This window comes from Stegostoma tigrinum, chromosome 7 (assembly GCF_030684315.1).
Source record: "Stegostoma tigrinum isolate sSteTig4 chromosome 7, sSteTig4.hap1, whole genome shotgun sequence".
Lineage (NCBI taxonomy): Eukaryota > Metazoa > Chordata > Chondrichthyes > Orectolobiformes > Stegostomatidae > Stegostoma > Stegostoma tigrinum.
Genome location: NC_081360.1, coordinates 5,719,389 through 5,737,751, shown reverse-complemented (window position 1 = coordinate 5,737,751; position 18,363 = coordinate 5,719,389). Strand labels below are relative to the sequence as shown.

Sequence of the window (18,363 nt, the reverse complement as noted above, 5' to 3'; positions counted from 1 at the left end):
AAGAAACAGATACATGAATAGGCAGGGAGCAGATGGATACAGATCCTTGGAAAACAGCCAGCAGGTTTAGATAGAGGATCTGGATCAGCGCAGGCTTGGAGGGCCAAAGGGCCTGTTCCTGCGCTGTAATTTTATATTACAAACGACAGTGGTCCCAGCATGGATCCCTGTGGAATACCACTGGTCACAGTTCTCTATTTATCCCTTCCACTACAACTCTCTGACTCCTGTTGCTCAGCCAGTTCTCTATCCATCAAGCTAGTACACCCTGGACCTCATGCAACTTCATGTTTTCCATCAGCCTACCATGGGGAACCTTATTAAATACCCTACTGAAGTCCATGTAGATGACATCCACAGCTCTTCCCATATCTATCAACTTTGTCACTTTCTCAAAGAATTCTATCAAGTTGGTAAGACATGACCTTCCCTACACAAAACCATGCTGCCTGTCTCTAATAAGCCCATTTTCTTCTAAATGTAAACAGATCCTATCCCTCAGTATCTTCTCCAGCATCTTCCCCACCACTGACGTCAGGCTCACTGGTCTATAATTACCTGGATTATCCTTACTACCCTTCTTAAACAAGGGGACAACATCAGCAATTCTCCAGTCCTCCGGGATGCTGCAAAGATATCTGTTAAGACCCCAACTATTTCCTCTCTCGCTTCCCTCAGCAATCTGGGATAGATCCCATCCGGACCTGGGGATTTGTCCACCCTAATGCCTTTCAGAATACCTAATACTTGCCCCCCTCCTTATGCCAACTTGACCTAGAGTAATCAAACATCTATCCCTAACCTCAACATCCATCATGTCCCTCTCCTCAATGAATACCAATGCAAAGTACTCATTAAGAATCTCACTCATTTTCTCTGACTCCTTGCATAACTTCCCTCCTTTGCCCTTGAATGGGCCAACCCTTTCTATAGTTACCCTCTTGCTCGTTATTTATGAATAAAAGGCTGTGGGATTTTCCTTAAACCTGTTTGCTAAAGATATTTCATGACTCCTTTTAGCCCTCTTAATTCCTCGTTTCAGATTAGTCCTACTTTCTCAATATTCTTACAAAGCTCTTTGTCTGTTTTCAGTCGCCAAGACCTTATGTATGCTTCCTTTTTCCTCTTTACTAATCTCACAATTTCACTTCCTGCCAAATTTTGCTACAGTTGGCCTTCCCTCAATTTAGCACTCTTCTTTTAGGACCACTCTCGTCTTTGTCCACGAGTATTCTAAAACTTAAGGAATTGTGATCGCTATTCCAAAAGTAATCCCCTTCTGAAACTTCAACCACCTGGCCGGGCTCATTCCCCAACACCAGGTCCAGTATGGCGCCTTCCTGAGTTGGACTATTTACATACTGCTTGAGAAAACCCTCCTGGATGCTCCTTACTAATCCTGCTCCATCTAAACCCCTAACACTAAGTGAATCCCAGTCAATGTTGGGAAAATTAAAATCTCCCATCACCACCACCCACATCTTCCCATAATCTGTCTACATATTTGTACCTCTATTGCACGCTCACTGTTGGGACACCTGTCGTATAGCCCCAACATTGTTACCGCAGCCTTCCTATTACTGAGCTCTGACCATATTGCCTCACTGCTCGAGTCCTCCATAGTGCCCTCCTTTAGCACAGCTGTGATATCCTCTTTGACCGGTAATGCAACTGCTCCACCCCTTTTACCTCCCTCTCTATCCTGCCTGAAGCGTCTATATCCTGGGATGTTTAGTAGCCAGTCTTGCTCTTCCCTCAACCAAGTCTCAATAATAGCAATAACATCATACTCCCAGAAACTAATCCAAGCCCTAAGTTCATTTGCCTTATCTACTTCACTTGCTTGCATTAAAACAAATGCACCTCAGACCACTTGTCCCTTTGCATTCATCATCTGCTCTCTGCCTACTCTTCCCCTTAGTCACACTGACTTCATTATCTAGTTCCTTACAGACTTAGATACTACCTCGTTGCTGTTCACTAACCACCTCATTTGGTTCCCACCCCCCCCACCACATTAGTTTAAAGCTTCCCCAACAGTGTTAGCACAAGCACCCCCAAGGACGTTGGTTCCAGTCCTGCCCAGGTGTTAACCATCTGATTTGCAATAGTCCCACCTACCCCTGAACTGCTCCCAATGTCCCAAAAATCTGAACCCCTCCCTCCTGCACCATCTCTCAAGACACTCCTTTATCCTGCCTATTCTTTCATTTCTACTCGGACTAGGTAGCAATCCTGACATTCCTACCTCTGAGGCCCTACTTTATAACTTGGCTCCTAACTCGCTAAATTCTGTTTGTACCCTCCCCCTTCAGAATGACCTGCAGTCGATCTGAGACATCCCTGACCTGTGCACCTGGGAGGCAAGATACCATGCAGGAGGCTCGTTTCCGACTACAGAACTGCCTAACTACTCCCCTTACAATTGAATCCCCTATGACTACAGCCCTTCCACTCTTTTACCCGCCCTTCTGTAAAGCAGAGCCAGCCATGGTGCCATGAACCTGGCTGCTGCTGCCTACTCCTGGTGAGCCCTCTCCCCCAACAGTAAAACAGTATCCCTGTTTTGGAGGGAGATGACCGCAGGGGACACCTGCACTGCCTTCCTGCTCTTTTTCTGACTTTTGGACATCCATTCCATTTTTCCCTCAGCAATCTTAATCTGTGGTGTGACCAGTTTGCTGAACATGCTATCCACGACTTCCTCAGCATCGCTGATGCTCCAAAGTGAGTCCATCCACAGCTCCAGAGCCGTCATGTGGGGTCGAACATGAGCTACAGCTGGACACACTTCTGGCATGTGCAGAAGTCAGGGACATCAGCTATGTCCCTGAGCTCCCACATTTAGCAAAAGGAGGATAACACGTGTCATAGAACATTAGAGCGCAGTACAGGCCCTTTGGCCCTCGATGTTGCACCGACCTCTGAAACCGATCTGAAGACCATCTAACCTACACTATTCCATTATCATCCACATGTTTATCTAATGACCATTTAAATGCCCTTAAAGTTGGCGAGTCTACTACTGTTGCAGGTAGGACATTCCACACCCTTGCTACTCTTTGAGTAAAGAACTTACCTCTGACATCTGTCCTATATCTATCACCCCTCAATTTAAAGCTATGGTCCCTCATGCTAGCCATCACCATCGGAGGAAAAAGGCCCTCACTGTCCACCCTATCTAACTCTCTGATCATCTTATATGTCTCTATTAAGTCACCTCTTAACCTTCTTCTCTCTAACGAAAACAGCCTCAGGTCCCCTCAGCCTCTCCTCATAAGACCTTCCCTCCGTACCAGGCAACATCCTAGTAAATCTCCTCTGCACCCTTTCCAATGCTTCCACATCCTTCCTATAATGCGGTGACCAGAACTGTACGCAATACTCCCAAGTGCGCAGCAACAGAGTTTTGTACAGCTGCAATATGACCTCATGGCTCCAAAACTTGATCCCTCTACCAATAAAACCCAACACACCTTACACCTTCTTAACAACCCTGTCAACCTGGGTGGCAACTTTCAGGGATCTAGGCACGTGGACACCGAGATCTCTCTGCTCATCCACGCTACGAAGAATCTTAGCATTAGCCCAGTATTCTGTATTCCTGTTGCTCCTTCCAAAGTGAATCACCCCACACTTTTCTACATTAAACTCCATTTGCCACCTGTCAGCCCAGCTCTGCAGCTTATCTACGTCCCTCTGTAACCTGCAACATCCTTTCGCTTTATCCACAACTCCACCGACTTGTGTGTCATCCGCAAATTTACTAACCCATCCTTCTCCGCCCTCATCCAGGTCATTTATAAAAATGATAAACAGCAGTGGCCCCAAAACAGACCCTTGCAGTACACGACTAGTAACTGAACTCCAGGATTAACATTTCCCCTCAACCTCTACCCTCTGTCTTCTTACAGCGAGCCAATTTCTGATCCAAACCGCAAAATCACCCTCAATCGCATGCCTCCATATTTTCTGCAATAGCCTACCATGGAGAACCTTATCAAATGCTTTACTGAAATCCATATACACCACATCAACTGATTTACACTCATCCACCTGTTGGTCGCCTTCTCAAAGAGCTCACTAAGGTTTGTGAGGCACAACCCACCCTTCACAAAACCATGTTGACTGTCCCTAATCAAATTATTCCTTTCTAGATGATTATAAATCCTATCTCTTATAATCCTTTCCAACACTTTATCCATAACCAAAGTAAGGCTCGCTGGTCTATAATTACCAGGGTTGTCTCTACTCCCCTTCTTGAACAAGGGGACAACATTTGCTATCCTCCAGTCTTCTGGCACTATTCCTGTAGATAATGACGACATAAAGATCAATGCCAAAGGCTCTGCAATCTCCTCCCTAGCTTCCCAGAGAATTCTAGGATAAATCCTATCCAGCCCAGGGGACTTATCTATATTCACACTTCCCAGAATTGCTAACACCTTCTTCTAAATCTCAATCCCGTCTTGTCTAATAGCTTGTATCTCAGTGTTGTCCTCGACAAAATTGGCCTTTTCCTGTGTGAATACTGATGAAAAATATTCATTTAGCAACCCTCCTATCTCTTCAGACTCCACGCACAACTTCCCACGACTGTCCTTGACTGGCCCTAATCTTACTGTAGTCATTCTTTTATTCCTCACATACCTATAGATTCCTAATATACCTATAGAAAACTTTAGGGTTTTCCTTGATCCTACCTGACAAAGACTTCTCATGTCCCCTCTTGGGTCTTCTTAGCTCTCTCTTTAGGTCCTTCCTGGTGAACTTGTAACTCTCAAGCACCCTAACTGAGCCTTCCGCCTCATCTTTACATAAGCCTCCTTCTTCCCCTTGACAAGAGATTCAACTTCTTTAGTAAACCCGAGGTTCCCTCGTTCGACCACTTCCTGCCTGCCCGACAGGTACATAGTTATCAAGGACACGCAGTAGCTGCTCCTTGTACAAGTTCCACGTTTCAGTTGTGCCCAGCCCCTGCAGTTTCCTTCCCATCCAATGCATCCTCAGTCTTGCCGAATCGCCTCATAATTGCCTTACCCCCAGCTGTAACTCTTGCCGTGCAGTATATACCTATCCCTTTCCATCACCAAAGTAAACATAACCGAATTGTGGTCACTGTCACCAAAGTACTCACCTGCCTCCAAATCAAACACCTGGCCTGATTCATTACCCAGTACCAAATCCAATGTTGCCTCGCCTGTTGTTGGCCTATCTACATACTGTGTCAAGAAAGCTTCCTGCGCACATTGGACAAAAACTGACCCATTTAAAGTACTCAAACTACAGCGTTTCTAGTCAATATTTGGAAAGTTAAAGTCCCCCAAACAACTACCCTGTTACTTTCGCTCCTATCCAGAATCATCTTTGCAATCCTTTCCTCTACATCTCTGGAACTTTTTGGAGACCTACAGAAAACTCACAAAAGGGTGACCTCTCCTTTCCGTTTCTAACCTCAGCCCATAGTACCGCAGTCAACGATGCCTCATCAAATGTCCTTTCTGCCACTGTAATACTGTCCTTGACTAACAATGCCACACCTCCCTCTCTTTTACCACCTTCCCTGATCTTACTGAAACATCTGAACCCCGGAACCTGCAACAACCCTGTTCCTGCTCTATCCAAGATAATAAAGTGTGAAGCTGGATGAACACAGCAGGCCAAGCAGCATCTCAGGAGCACAAAAGCTGACGTTTCGGGCCTAGACCTTTCATCAGAGAGGGGGATTGGGTGAGGGTTCTGGAATAAATAGGGAGAGAGGGGGAGGCGGACCGAAGATGGAGAGAAAAGATGATAGGTGGAGAGGAGAGTATAGGTGGGGAGGTAGGGAGGAGATATGTCAGTCCAGGGAAGATGGACAGGTCAAGGAGGTGGGATGACGTTAGTAAGTAGGAAATGGAGGTGCGGCTTGGTGTGGGAGGAAGGGATGGGTGAGAGGAAGCACAGGTTAGGGAGGCAGAGACAGGCTGGGCTGGTTTTGGGATACAGTGGGGGGAGGGGAAGAGCTGGGCTGGTTGTGTGGTGCAGTGTGGGGAGAGGACGAACTGGGCTGGTTTTGGGATGCGGTGGGGCAAGGGGAGATTTTGAAGCTGGTGAAGTCCACATTGATACCATTGGGCTGCAGGGTTCCCAATCGGAATATGAGTTGCTGTTCCTGCAACCTTTGGGTGGCATCATTGTGGCACTGCAGGAGGCCCATGATGGACATGTCATCTAAAGAATGGGAGGGGGAGTGGAAATGGTTCGCGACTGGGAGGTGCAGTTGTTTATTGCAAACCGAGCGGAGGTGTTCTGCAAAGCAGTCCCCAAGCCTCCGCTTGGTTTTCCCCAATGTAGAGGTAGCCACACCGGGTACAATGGATACAGTTATACCACATTGGCAGATGCGCAGGTGAACCTCAGCTTAATATGGAAAGTCATCTTGCGGCCTAGGATAGGGGTGAGGGAGGAGGTGTGGGGACAAGTGTTGCATTTCCTGCGGTTGCAAGGGACCGCTTTGCAGAACACCTCCGTTCGGTTCGCAATAAACAACTGCACCTCCCAGTCGCGAACCATTTCCACTCCCCCTCCCATTCTTTAGATGACATGTCCATCATGGGCCTCCTGCAGTGCCACAATGATGCCACCCGAAGGTTGCAGGAACAGCAACTCATATTCCGCTTGGGAACCCTGCAGCCCAATGGTATCAATGTGGACTTCACCAGCTTCAAAATCTCCTCTTGCCCCACCACACCCCAAAACCAGCCCAGTTCGTCCCCTCCCCCCACTGCACCACACAACCAGCCCAGCTCTTCCCCTCCACCCACTGCATCCCAAAACCAGCCTAGCCCGTCTCTGCCTCCCTAACCTGTTCTTCCTCTCACCCATCCCCTCCTCCCACCCCAAGCCGCACCTCCATTTCCTACCTACTAACCTCATCCCACCTCCTTGACCTGTCCGCCTTCCCTGGACTGACCTATCCCCTCCCTACCTCCCCACCTATACTCTCCTCTCCACCTATCTTCTTTTCTCTCCATCTTCGGTCCACCTCCCCCTCTCTCCCTATTTATTCCAGAACCCTCACCCCATCTCCCTCTCTGATGAAAGGTCTGGGCCCGAAACGTCAGCTGTTGTGCTCCTGAGATGCTGCTTGGCCTGCTGTGTTCATCCAGCTTCACACTTTATTATCTTGGATTCTCCAGCATCTGCAGTTCCCATTATCACTCCTGCTCTATCCATGTCTCTGAAATGGCCACAGCATCGAAGTCTCAGGTCCCAACCTATGCTGCAAGTTCACCTACCTTATTCTGGATGCTCCTGGCGTTGAAGTAGACACACTTCAAAACACCTTCCTGCCTGCCGGTGCACTCCTGCGACCTTGAAACCTTATTCACGATCTCACTACTCTCAACCTCCTGTACACTGGAGCTACAACTCAGCTTCCCATCCCCCTGCTGAATTAGTTTAAACCCTCTAGAAGAGCATAAGCAAATTTCCCCCCATGATATCGTTACCCCTCTGGTTCAGATGTAGACCATCCTATTTGTAGAGGTCCCACCTACCCCCAGATGAGCCCCAATTATCCAGGCATCTGAATCCCTCCCTCCTGCACCATCCCTGTTGCCACGTGTTCAACTGCTTTCTCTCTCTAATCCTCGCCTCGCTAGCACATGGCACAGGTAACAAACCAGAGATGATAACTCTGCTTGTTCTAGCTCTAAGCTTCCACCTTAGCTTCTGAATTTCAGCCTTACATCCCCATCTCTTTTCCTACCTATGTCGTTGGTGCCTATGTGGACACGACTTGGGGCTGCTCCCCCTCCCCTTTAAGGATCCCGAAAACATAATCCGAGACATCACAGACCTTGGCACTTGGGAGGCAACACACCAGCCACGAGTCTGTCTCGTTCCCACAGAATCTCCTAACTGTCCCCCTAACTATGGAGTCCCCAGTGACTAATGCTGTCCTCCTCTCCCGCCTTCCCTTCTGAGCAACAGGGACAGACTCTGTTCCAGAGACCTGTAGGCCATGGCTTACCCCTGGTAAGTCATCTCCCCCAACAGTAGCCAAAACGGTATACTTGTCACTGAGGGCAACGCCCGTAGGGAATCTCTGCACTGTCTGCCCGTTCTCTTTCCATCTCCTGACTGTAACCCATCTACCTTTCTCCGGGGCCTGAGATTTCCTGCCATTTTGACTCTTGAGCTTAATTTATCCCTACAATAATATCAAATACTAGATAAATGAAATGAAAAAAATTGTACCAAATATATCTGATCACTCACCTTCCCAGAGTGCAATTCAACCGCTCCCACTCAGCTTCGCTGCCGAAATGAAGAGCTTACCTCCCAGCAGCCCCTGGTCCTCGCTGTCACCGTTGCAAAAAATGGAGATGTACATGGAAAAGTCTTCATGAATACAACATGGCTGTCTACATTTAACGGCAGCAAATTTTTGACTGCTCAGTCAAGAGAACTGTTGTTAGGCTTTCATAGGGAGACTTCTCACTGTCCAAATGAATGCCAGTTTGGTATATTTCTAAATTTGTAGATGGACAATGAAGAAGGAAGTGTTCAAGATTATCCTTGATGTTCAAGTGATATGCATCTTCCAAAGAGGCACTTTCTTTCATACATGATTGGTAGACCATACAATGGAATAATATTCAAGTGGATGGGTTAATAATTAATTTCAGATCAAAATTAATTCATCCAATGGCCAAGATGATCACAGGGAGTGGAGTAGAAATCCTTTCCGTTGGTCATGACAGCATCTATAGATCCTCATCATAGGGTTTCCTAAAATGCATAAAGCTAGAGTATGCATTGGACTATGTGTGAAAGATGTACATAATGTGAAGACTTGGAGAAAACCACCTTCTTTCGTAGGTCTACCTATAGGATATTTGGCTACAATGTATTGTTGGTGCCATTCTGATCTTTAATATGCATCAATCACGTCATTTCAACAACAAAGACTGGTCAGTGATGTCGAGTGCAGCCGCTACTCTTCCCTTCTCTTTCACTGCCTGTAACCCTGGAACCTACAGCAGTCCAGTTGTCTGTTACCATCTCACTAACTCAGTTCAATGACCTTTGTCTGTAAGGCTCACTACTTGTTTCATTGACCAGCTGTAACCCAGTGATCCAGACTTTGTTTAAGGATACAATTGTTGTATATGTCCTTAATGTGTTTTATCAGAACTTCAATAAATTAACATTCTTAGATAATGGATCCTCACTACATTGCTGCTAGCTTGTATCAAAAGGTAATCAGTAAAATCTCATATTATGAAGATAAAATTCTATGTTGTATACAGACAGACTGATGGGAATGACCTTTCAGTTCCAGGAGCAAAAGAACCTGAGAGAAATGGAAGCTACCTTGCAGCAGAAGGAGCTACTTGTAGCCCAGCTAAGTGTGGAACGTGAGGGACTACAGGCTGAGCTTTCTAAAGTTAAAGAGGAACTGAACTCCAGCACAGAGAGGATTGAAAAACTGCTGGAGACTGATCAGGTAACGCAAATAGTTGAGGCAGTTGAGCTCTTCTGTCACATAACTTGTCCAGCTCTGCTTTGAAGGGATTCGGGGAACTGACATCCATGGTATGACTTGACACCCTGTTCCAGAGGTTCACAATTCTCTGGGAAAAGAACAACCATTTGATATTTAACAAAACGTATCCTTACCCTTAACAACTTCTCCTTCAACTCCTCCCACTTCCTACAGACTGAGGGGTTGGCCATGAGAACCCGCATGGGCCCAAGGTATGCCTGCCTCTTCGTAGGATATGTGAACAGTCCCTGTTCTGCAGCTATACTGGCACTGTCCTCCACCTTTTCCTCTGCTACATTGATGATTGTATTGGCACTACTTCGTGCTCCCACAAGGAGCTTGAACAGTTCATCAACTTAACTAACATCTTTCACCCCAACCTCTAGTTCACCTGGACCATCTTTGATACCTCTGTTTCCTTCCTGGATCTCTTTGTCTCCATGTCTGATGACCGCCTCAAAACCAACTTCTGTTTCAAGCCCACCAACTCTCACAGCTACCGAGACTACACCTCCTCTCACCCACCTTCCTGCAAGAATGAGATCCCCTACTTCCAATTCCTCCACCTCCACCATGTCTGCTCCCAAGATTGGGTGTTCCACACCCAAACATCCTAGATGTCCTCTTATTTCAAGAACCGCAACTGCCCTCCTTCAGTGATCAAAAATGCTTTTGACGGGATCTCTTGCGTTTCCTGCCCTTCTGCCCTCACATCCCCTCCTTGCAACAAAAACAAAGTCAGAATCCTCCTTGTCCTCACACATCATCCCACTGACCTCTGTACTCAATGTATCATTCTCCGTCACTTCCACCACCTACAATCTAACCAATAACGAAAGATATATTTCTTTCCCCCAACCCATCTGCTTTTCAGAGGGACTTTTCTCTCCGCAACTCCCTCGTCCGCTCCACAGTCTTTTCCAATCTTTCTTTAAAACTGAAATTTTTCAGCACAGGCATCATCCTGGTAAAGATGATAGCCTAGTGGTCTTATTGTTAGACAACTAATCTGAAAAATCAGTAAATGCTTCAGGTTTGAATCTGCCAAAACAGGTGATGGAATTTGAATTCAATACAAATCTAGAATTAAAGATCTAATGTTGAGTGTGGAATATTGTCTGTTGTCAGAAAATTCTATCTGGTTTACTGATGGCCTTTAGGGAAGGAAACTGCTGCCCTTTGACCAGAAAACTGGTCTGGCCTACATGTGACTCCAGTTCCAGAGCAATGTGGTTGACTCTTAACTGCCTTCTGGGCAATTAGAGATAAGTAATAAATGTTGGCCTAGCCAGTGGTGCTCACATTCCTGGATAGGATAAATAGCAAGGCCCTTTTCCCAGGGTAAGGGAGTCCAAAACTGGAGGACATAGGTTTAAGGAAAGAGGGGAAGGATTTAACAGAGACCTAAGGGCCAACGTTTTCATGCAGAGGGTGACGTGTGTATGGAACGAGCTGTCAGAGGAAGTGGTGGAGGCAGATACAACTATACCATTTAAAACACATCTGGATTGATACATGAATAGGAAAGGTTTAGACTGGCATTTGGCCTGTATCAGTCTAAGCCCTTCCTATTCAGATCAGTTTCGGACATGCGGTTGGCATGGACGAGTTGGTCAGAGGGGCTTGTTTCCATGCTGTATAACTCTATGACTCTAAAATTGGTTTCCTGGCAGGAGACATAGGGTAGTGTTAGGAGGATGTTTGTGTGAGTGGAATCCAGTGTCAAGTGGTGTATCACAATCCTGGTTCCTTTATTGTTTGTGATATTCATAAACCATGTAAATGTGAATGGGGAGTTTGGAGGGAATAATAAACAAGTTTGCAGATGACAGAAAGATTAGCTGGAACATTTATGGAAGAGGGTCCGAGGTTATAAACAGATTGATCACAACAGATGTTCCATGGTAAGGGAACTACAGACATGTGGAGACTGTTTAAGGAACAGTTGTTGGGAGTGATGAGTAAATATGTCCCTCTGAGACAGGCAAGAAGGGGTAAGATAAAGGAACCTTGGATGACGAGAGCGGTGGAGCTTCTTGTGAAAAGGAAGAAGGTAGCTTACATAAGGTGGAGGAAGCTAGGGTCAAGTTCAGCTAGAGAGGATTACATGCAGGCAAGGAAGGAGCTCAAAAATGGTCTGAGGAGAGCCAGGAGGGGGCACGAGAAAGGCTTGGCAGAAGGAATCCGGGAAAACACAAAGGCATTTTACACTTACGTGAGGAATAAGAGAATGATCAAAGAAAGAGTAGGGCCGATCAGGGATAGCATAGGGAACTTGTGTGTGGAGCCTGAGGAGGTAGGGGAAGCCCTAAATGAGTTTTTTGCTTCTGTCTTTACGAAAGAAACCAACTTTGTAGTGAATGAAACCTTTGAAGAGCAGGTGTGCATGCTGGAATGGATAGAGATAGACGAAGCTGATGTGCTGAAAATTTTGTCAAACATTAAGATTGACAAGTCGCCAGGCCCGGACCAGATTTGTCCTCGGCTGCTTTGGGAAGCGAGAAATGCAATTGCTTCGCCACTTGCGAAGATCTTTGCATCCTCGCTCTCCACTGGAGTCGTACCTGAGGACTGGAGAGAGGCAAATGTAATTCCTCTCTTCAAGAAAGTAAATAGGGAAATCCCCGGCAATTATAGACCAGTAAGTCTCACGTCTGTCGTCTGCAAGGGGTTAGAATGGATTCTGAGGGATAAGATTTATGACCATTTGGAAGAGCATGGCTTGATCAAATACAGTCAACACGGCTTTGTGAGGGGTAGGTCATGCCTTACAAACCTTATCGAGTTTTTTGAGGATGTGACTAGAAAAGTTGATGAGGGTCGAGCTGTGGATGTGGTGTATATGGACTTCAGTAAGGCATTTGATAAGGTTCCCCATGGTAGGCTCATTCAGAAGGTCAGGAGGAATGGGATACAGGGGAACTTAGCTGCTTGGATACAGAATTGGCTGGCCAACAGAAGACAGCGAGTGGTAGTAGAAGGAAAATATTCTGCCTGGAAGTCAGTGGTGAGTGGGGTTCCACAGGGCTCTGTCCTTGGGCCTCTACTGTTTGTTATTTTTATTAATGACTTGGATGAGGGGATTGAAGGATGGGTCAGCAAGTTTGCAGACGACACAAAGGTCGGAGGTGTCGTTGACAGTGTAGAGGGCTGTTGTAGGCTGCAGCGGGACATTGACAGGATGCAGAGATGGGCTGAGAGGTGGCAGATGGAGTTCAACCTGGATAAATGCGAGGTGATGCATTTTGGAAGGTCGAATTTGAAAGCTGAGTACAGGATTAAGGATAGGATTCTTGGCAGCGTGGAGGAACAGAGGGATCTTGGTGTGCAGATACATAGATCCCTTAAAATGGCCACCCAAGTGGACAGGGTTGTTAAGAAAGCATATGGTGTTTTGGCTTTCATTAACAGGGGGATTGAGTTTAAGAGTCGTGAGATCTTGTTGCAGCTCTATAAAACTTTGGTTAGACCGCACTTGGAATACTGCGTCCAGTTCTGGGCGCCCTATTATAGGAAAGATGTGGATGCTTTGGAGAGGGTTCAGAGGAGGTTTACCAGGATGCTGCCTGGACTGGAGGGCTTGACTTATGAAGAGAGGTTGACTGAGCTCGGTCTCTTTTCATTGGAGAAAAGGAGGAGGAGAGGGGACCTAATTGAGGTATACAAGATAATGAGAGGCATAGATAGAGTTGATAGCCAGAGACTATTTCCCAGGGCAGAAATGGCTAGCACGAGGGGTCATAGTTTTAAGCTGGTTGGTGGAAAGTATAGAGGGGATGTCAGAGGCAGGTTCTTTACGCAGAGAGTTGTGAGAGCATGGAATGCGTTGCCAGCAGCAGTTGTGGAAGCAAGGTCATTGGGGTCATTTAAGAGACTGCTGGACATGTATATGGTCACAGAAATTTGAGGGTGCATACATGAGGATCAATGGTCGGCACAACATTGTGGGCTGAAGGGCCTGTTCTGTGCTGTACTGTTCTATGTTCTATGTTCTATGGAATTTAACCCTGGTAAATGAGGTGATATACTTTGGAAGAAGTAAAAATATACATGAGTACTCAATAAATGGCAGAACACTTCGAAACTCAAAGGAATAGATGGATAAACATATGGATGATAATGGAATAATGTAGGTTAGATGGGCTTCAGATTGGTTTCATAGGTCTGCGCAATATTGAGGGCTGAAGGGCCTGTACTGTGCTGATATGTCCTATGTCCTCTTTGGAGGGTTCTTAGGGTGCTTTACCCCAGATCCCTGAAGGTGGCAGGACAGGTTAACAGGCTACATATCAACAGATATCACTGGAGAATTTAGCAGGTCTGGCAGCACCCATGAGAAGAACATACAGTTAACGTTTCCGATCCAGTGACCCTTCTTCAGAAGTGTTTGATTGAAAATTGGCTTAGTGACAGGAAACACAGGGTGGTGGTTGAAGGCTATTTGTGTGACTGGAGCCTGGTGTGCAGTACCAGGTAGTGCATACCTTTAATAGTCAAGGCATACATTATGACAGCAGGACGATTATGTTGGACTGTGCCGAACTTTGGTTGGGCCATAGCTGGAGCCCTAAATACAGTTCTGGTCACCAGACTAGTGGAAGGATGTGATTGCTGTGGAGGTGACCAGAGGAGATTCAGAGGCAAGCTTGGGTTGGAGCATTTTAGTTATGCAAAGAACGGGTCTAGGCCCGAAACGTCAGCTTTTGTGCTCCTGAGATGCTGCTGGGCCTGCTGTGTTCATCCAGCCTCACATTTCATTTTCTTGGATTCTCCAGCATCTGCAGTTCCCATTATCATTGAATGAGATGAGATTGTTTTCTTTGGAGCAAAGAAAGGTGGGTGTGGTGAACTTGAAATGTATACAATTATGAGGGACATGGACAGGGTGGACAGAAAACAGCTAGTTGAAGGGTCAGTAACAAGGGGGCACACTTTTAAAGTGAAGGCCACAAGGAATCTGAGAAAATATTTTTTCATCCAGTACTTTGATGAACACTTGAAGTTTCATAACATTCAAGGTTTTGGGCCTAGTGCAAGAAAGTGGGACTAATGTAGTTAGTTATGTATTTTTGGTGGTACAGATTCGATGGACCAAAGGTCCGCTTGACGACTATATGACACCCTGATTCTAATGTTACCCAAGGGATATCCACAATATATTTTGGCACAGATCTGTAGCCAACTTTCTTCTTGTATGTTTAGTTTCCCTGGGTGTGTGACCACTTTCTGTGTGTTCTCTGTTCTAGCGCATTGGCATACCTGCTCACCCACTTGCCCTTCCAGGAGCCAACTTTGGGCCTCACAGGGTCCCATTTGCTGAAAATTTTACCATTTTGAGAACCTGTATTGATCTCCAATCTATATTGAAAATAGTGTCAAGCTTTGTTTTAAACAGTTTGTTTATTCTAGCTTTTCATTAGCACTTTAAATTTCCAGCACTGTTTTTTTGTTTCTGTTTCTGAGTGTAAATTTTAATTCATCTGTCAGCAATTTTAAAACGTCTGTCAGCAATTTGCCGTTAGATATCATTAGAACATATAGATAGCTCACTGACAACCTCCAGAGCCTGTAGTTCAGTATTGCAGTGCAAAAATACTTCAGTTTGTTCTGGAGCAGGGCACACCTGTGGTTTTGAATTCTTAAATTCGCTAAATAACTGATTACAGTGTTTGCCTTTGTCACTTTCTTTGAAGGAAAAAGACCAGACAATTGCTGACTTAGAGGTCCACACATATAACCTGAAAACCCAGGTGAATCAACTTCAAGAAGCCCTTTTGCAGCAAGAGGAGGAACTAGCTAATCGAGCAAAGGAAGTAGAAGACTTAACTGAAAAATGTTGTCAGCAAGGACTTGAATTGCTGCGACTGTCCAGCTTGGAAGTAAATAAGCCGCAAGTCAATTCTTCAGATTACAAAGAATCTTCACAGACTGTTGGCCAAGATGGGCATCAGTCATGTTTCTACAATCAAGCTATCAATGAGAGCTTACTAAGTTCTCCAGAAGTTATGAGAAAGTATGAGGAAAGTCTGGAATGGTTGAATGGACTGCACTCGCGGAGGATTTCTGAAATCAGTGGTGTGCACAGTACAGAGACAGTGCACAGCAGATCGCTCAGATTTGAGAAAGATATAGATGGAGAGGACCAGAGCATTAACAAAGACAAACTGAATGGGAATTCTTCAGCACCATCTGATTATGAACAAACACTCTCAGAATCTTCTGATACAGAGAAGGTGAGAAAGGAAAGAAGTCAGTTTTAAAACATTATTCAACTTCGTTGATCCTTGAAATGTGATGACTCAATCAGTACCGAATTGTAGAACTCCATCTGGTTCACCTCTCATGATGCTGGCCAATATTTTTATTTCCTCTTTACACCTTGGTTGAAGTTGGATATTTGCCCTTTTTGAACGTTTATTTTTAGGCACTTTAGTATACAGCATGTCCTCAATCAGCTAGGAAGAGTAATGGAAATTAGAAAAGAATTTTTGAATCAAATGTATTGTTACAAATCCTGCTTAACAGAAGCATTAAACCATGTAGGTCAGAGCCAGGAAGTGGAAAGACTGAATCGCTGCATAGGGGATTCTGGAACGAGTCCATCTGTGAGAGACTATCGACTCAAGTGTATATAGCGATTCTGGTTCTTCTGCTGCTCAGTACATAGAATCATAAAATCCTCCACATCGTGGAAACAGGCCCTTCAGCCGAACAAGCCCACACTGACCCTCAGAGCATCCCACCCAGACCCATTCCCCTATAACCCATCTAATCTGCACATCCCTGAACACTAGGGGCAATTTAGCTTGGCCAATCCACCTAACCTGCACATCTTTGGACTGTGGGAGGAAACCGGAGCACCCGGAGGAAACCCACGTAGACACAGGGAGAATGTGCAAACTCCACGCAGACAGTCACCCGAGGGTGGAATTGAACCTGGCGCTGTGACGCAGCAGTGCTAACCACTGAGCCAATGTGCCGCCCAATACCTAAACAATTGAGTCAGAAATTGTCTTTCATGTTTTTAAACTAGGATGAATTGAATGTCATAGTTTTGAAGATGGAAGAGAGACATTCTTCATGGTTGTTGTTTTTTCTATCATAGGTACAAAATGTAGAAGTAACACTGTCAGCCTTGCAGGAAGATAGAGCATCAACAGTGTCAATCCCTGACTGGATAACTGAAGGCTGTGGCAGCAGTAAGTGTACCATTGAAACAAAATGGAACAGTTTTCCTATCGACATCTAAAAACACTGGACTGGAAGCAGTTCTTAATCAAATGTGTAAGAACATGTTCGTTCACCATGCACAAGATTGACCTCCAACTGGAAATTGAGGATTGAATACAAACATGGTCTTTGATGGTGACATTCTTTCCCTGCCTCCATTGTCTAATGAGCTTTTATTCAATTTTATCTACAGCAAATATCTCATTTTAACAGGCAGATGTTTAATATATTATGAATATTTTTAAAAAGAACGTAATTGAGTTCTGATCTTCAGCATCTTACAGACATACTCCTAAAGTTCATTTCTTTGAGCTGTTTTTTCCCTCTAATCCTATGAGACTAGGAACGTTGAAGACTACAGTGGGCGCTTATGATAAAGATAAACTTATTCTAGAATACATTTAATGCCTTTTTTGTGTGATTTCTTATTAAGATGGGGATTAGATGCTAATGGAATCTTCATCCGTGGATAAATAGAAATAGTGGATGTATTGCTAGTCACCTTCCGGATTCTGTAGACTATGGAATAGTCCCTGCATATTGGAGGGTGGCTAATGTCACTCCAATGTTCAAAAAAGTAGGTAGAGAGAAAACAGGGAAGTATAGACTGCTGAGCCTTACATGGGTAACGGGGCAGATTCTCAAATCTATTGTCAAGGGTCTTATAGTAGGGCATTTAGAAAGCAGCGGCAGGATCAGACAGAGTCAACATAGATATATAAAGGGGAAATCATGCTTGACAAATCTGTTGGAATTCTGTGAAGATGTAACTAGTAGAGTTGACAGAGGTAACCCAGTTGATGTAGCATATTTGGATTTTAGAAAGTGGGCTAATGGTAAGATTCTTAGTACTGGGCTAATGGTAAGATTCTTAGTCGTGTAGATGAGCAGAGAGATTTCTGTGTCCATGTACCCAGATCCCTGAAAGTTGCCACCCAGGTTGACAGGGCTGTTAAGAAGGCATACAGTGTTTTAGCTTTTATTAATAGAGGGATCGAGTTCCGGAACCAAGAGGTTGTGGTGAAGCTGTACAAAACTCTGGTGCGGCTGCACTTTGGAGTATTGTGTACAGTTCTGGTCACCGCATTATAAGAAGGATGCGGAAGCTTTGTAAAGGGTGCAGAGGATATTTACTAGGATGTTGCCTGGTATGGAGGGAAGGTCTTACGAGGAAAGGGTGAGGGACTTGAGGCTGTTTTCATTAGAGAGAAGAAGGTTGAGAGGTAACTTAATTGAAACATATAAAATTATCAGAGGGTTAGATATGGTGGATAGGGACAGCCTTTTTCCTAGGATGGTGACAGTGAGCACGAGGGGGCATAGCTTTAAATTGAGGGGTGAAAGATATAGGCCAGATGTCAGAGGTGGTTTCTTTACTCAGAGAGTAGTAAGGGAATGGAACGCTTTGCCTGCAACAGTAGTAGATTCGCCAACTTTAGGTACATTTAAGTTGTCATTGGATAAGCATATGGACGTACATGGAATAGTGTAGGTTAGATGGGCTTGAGATCGGTATGACAGGTCGGCACAACATCGAGGGCCGAAGGGCCTGTACTGTGCTGTGCTGTAATGTTCTATGTTTGACAAAGTCCTACAGA

At 45.2% G+C, this 18,363-nt stretch overlaps 1 protein-coding gene across 6 annotated transcripts in view; it reads left to right on the top strand.

Moving 5' to 3' along the window:
- Positions 1-18,363, top strand: part of pcnt (pericentrin) — a 323,443-nt gene that overhangs the window by 209,958 nt on the left and 95,122 nt on the right. For all 6 annotated transcript variants that reach the window (XM_048534231.2, XM_059647013.1, XM_048534228.2 and 3 more), the window contains 3 exons: positions 9,326-9,496; positions 15,229-15,768; positions 16,641-16,734. In XM_048534231.2, the coding sequence (XP_048390188.2) occupies positions 9,326-9,496; positions 15,229-15,768; positions 16,641-16,734 (805 nt within the window). The remainder of the gene's footprint in view (positions 1-9,325; positions 9,497-15,228; positions 15,769-16,640; positions 16,735-18,363) is intronic.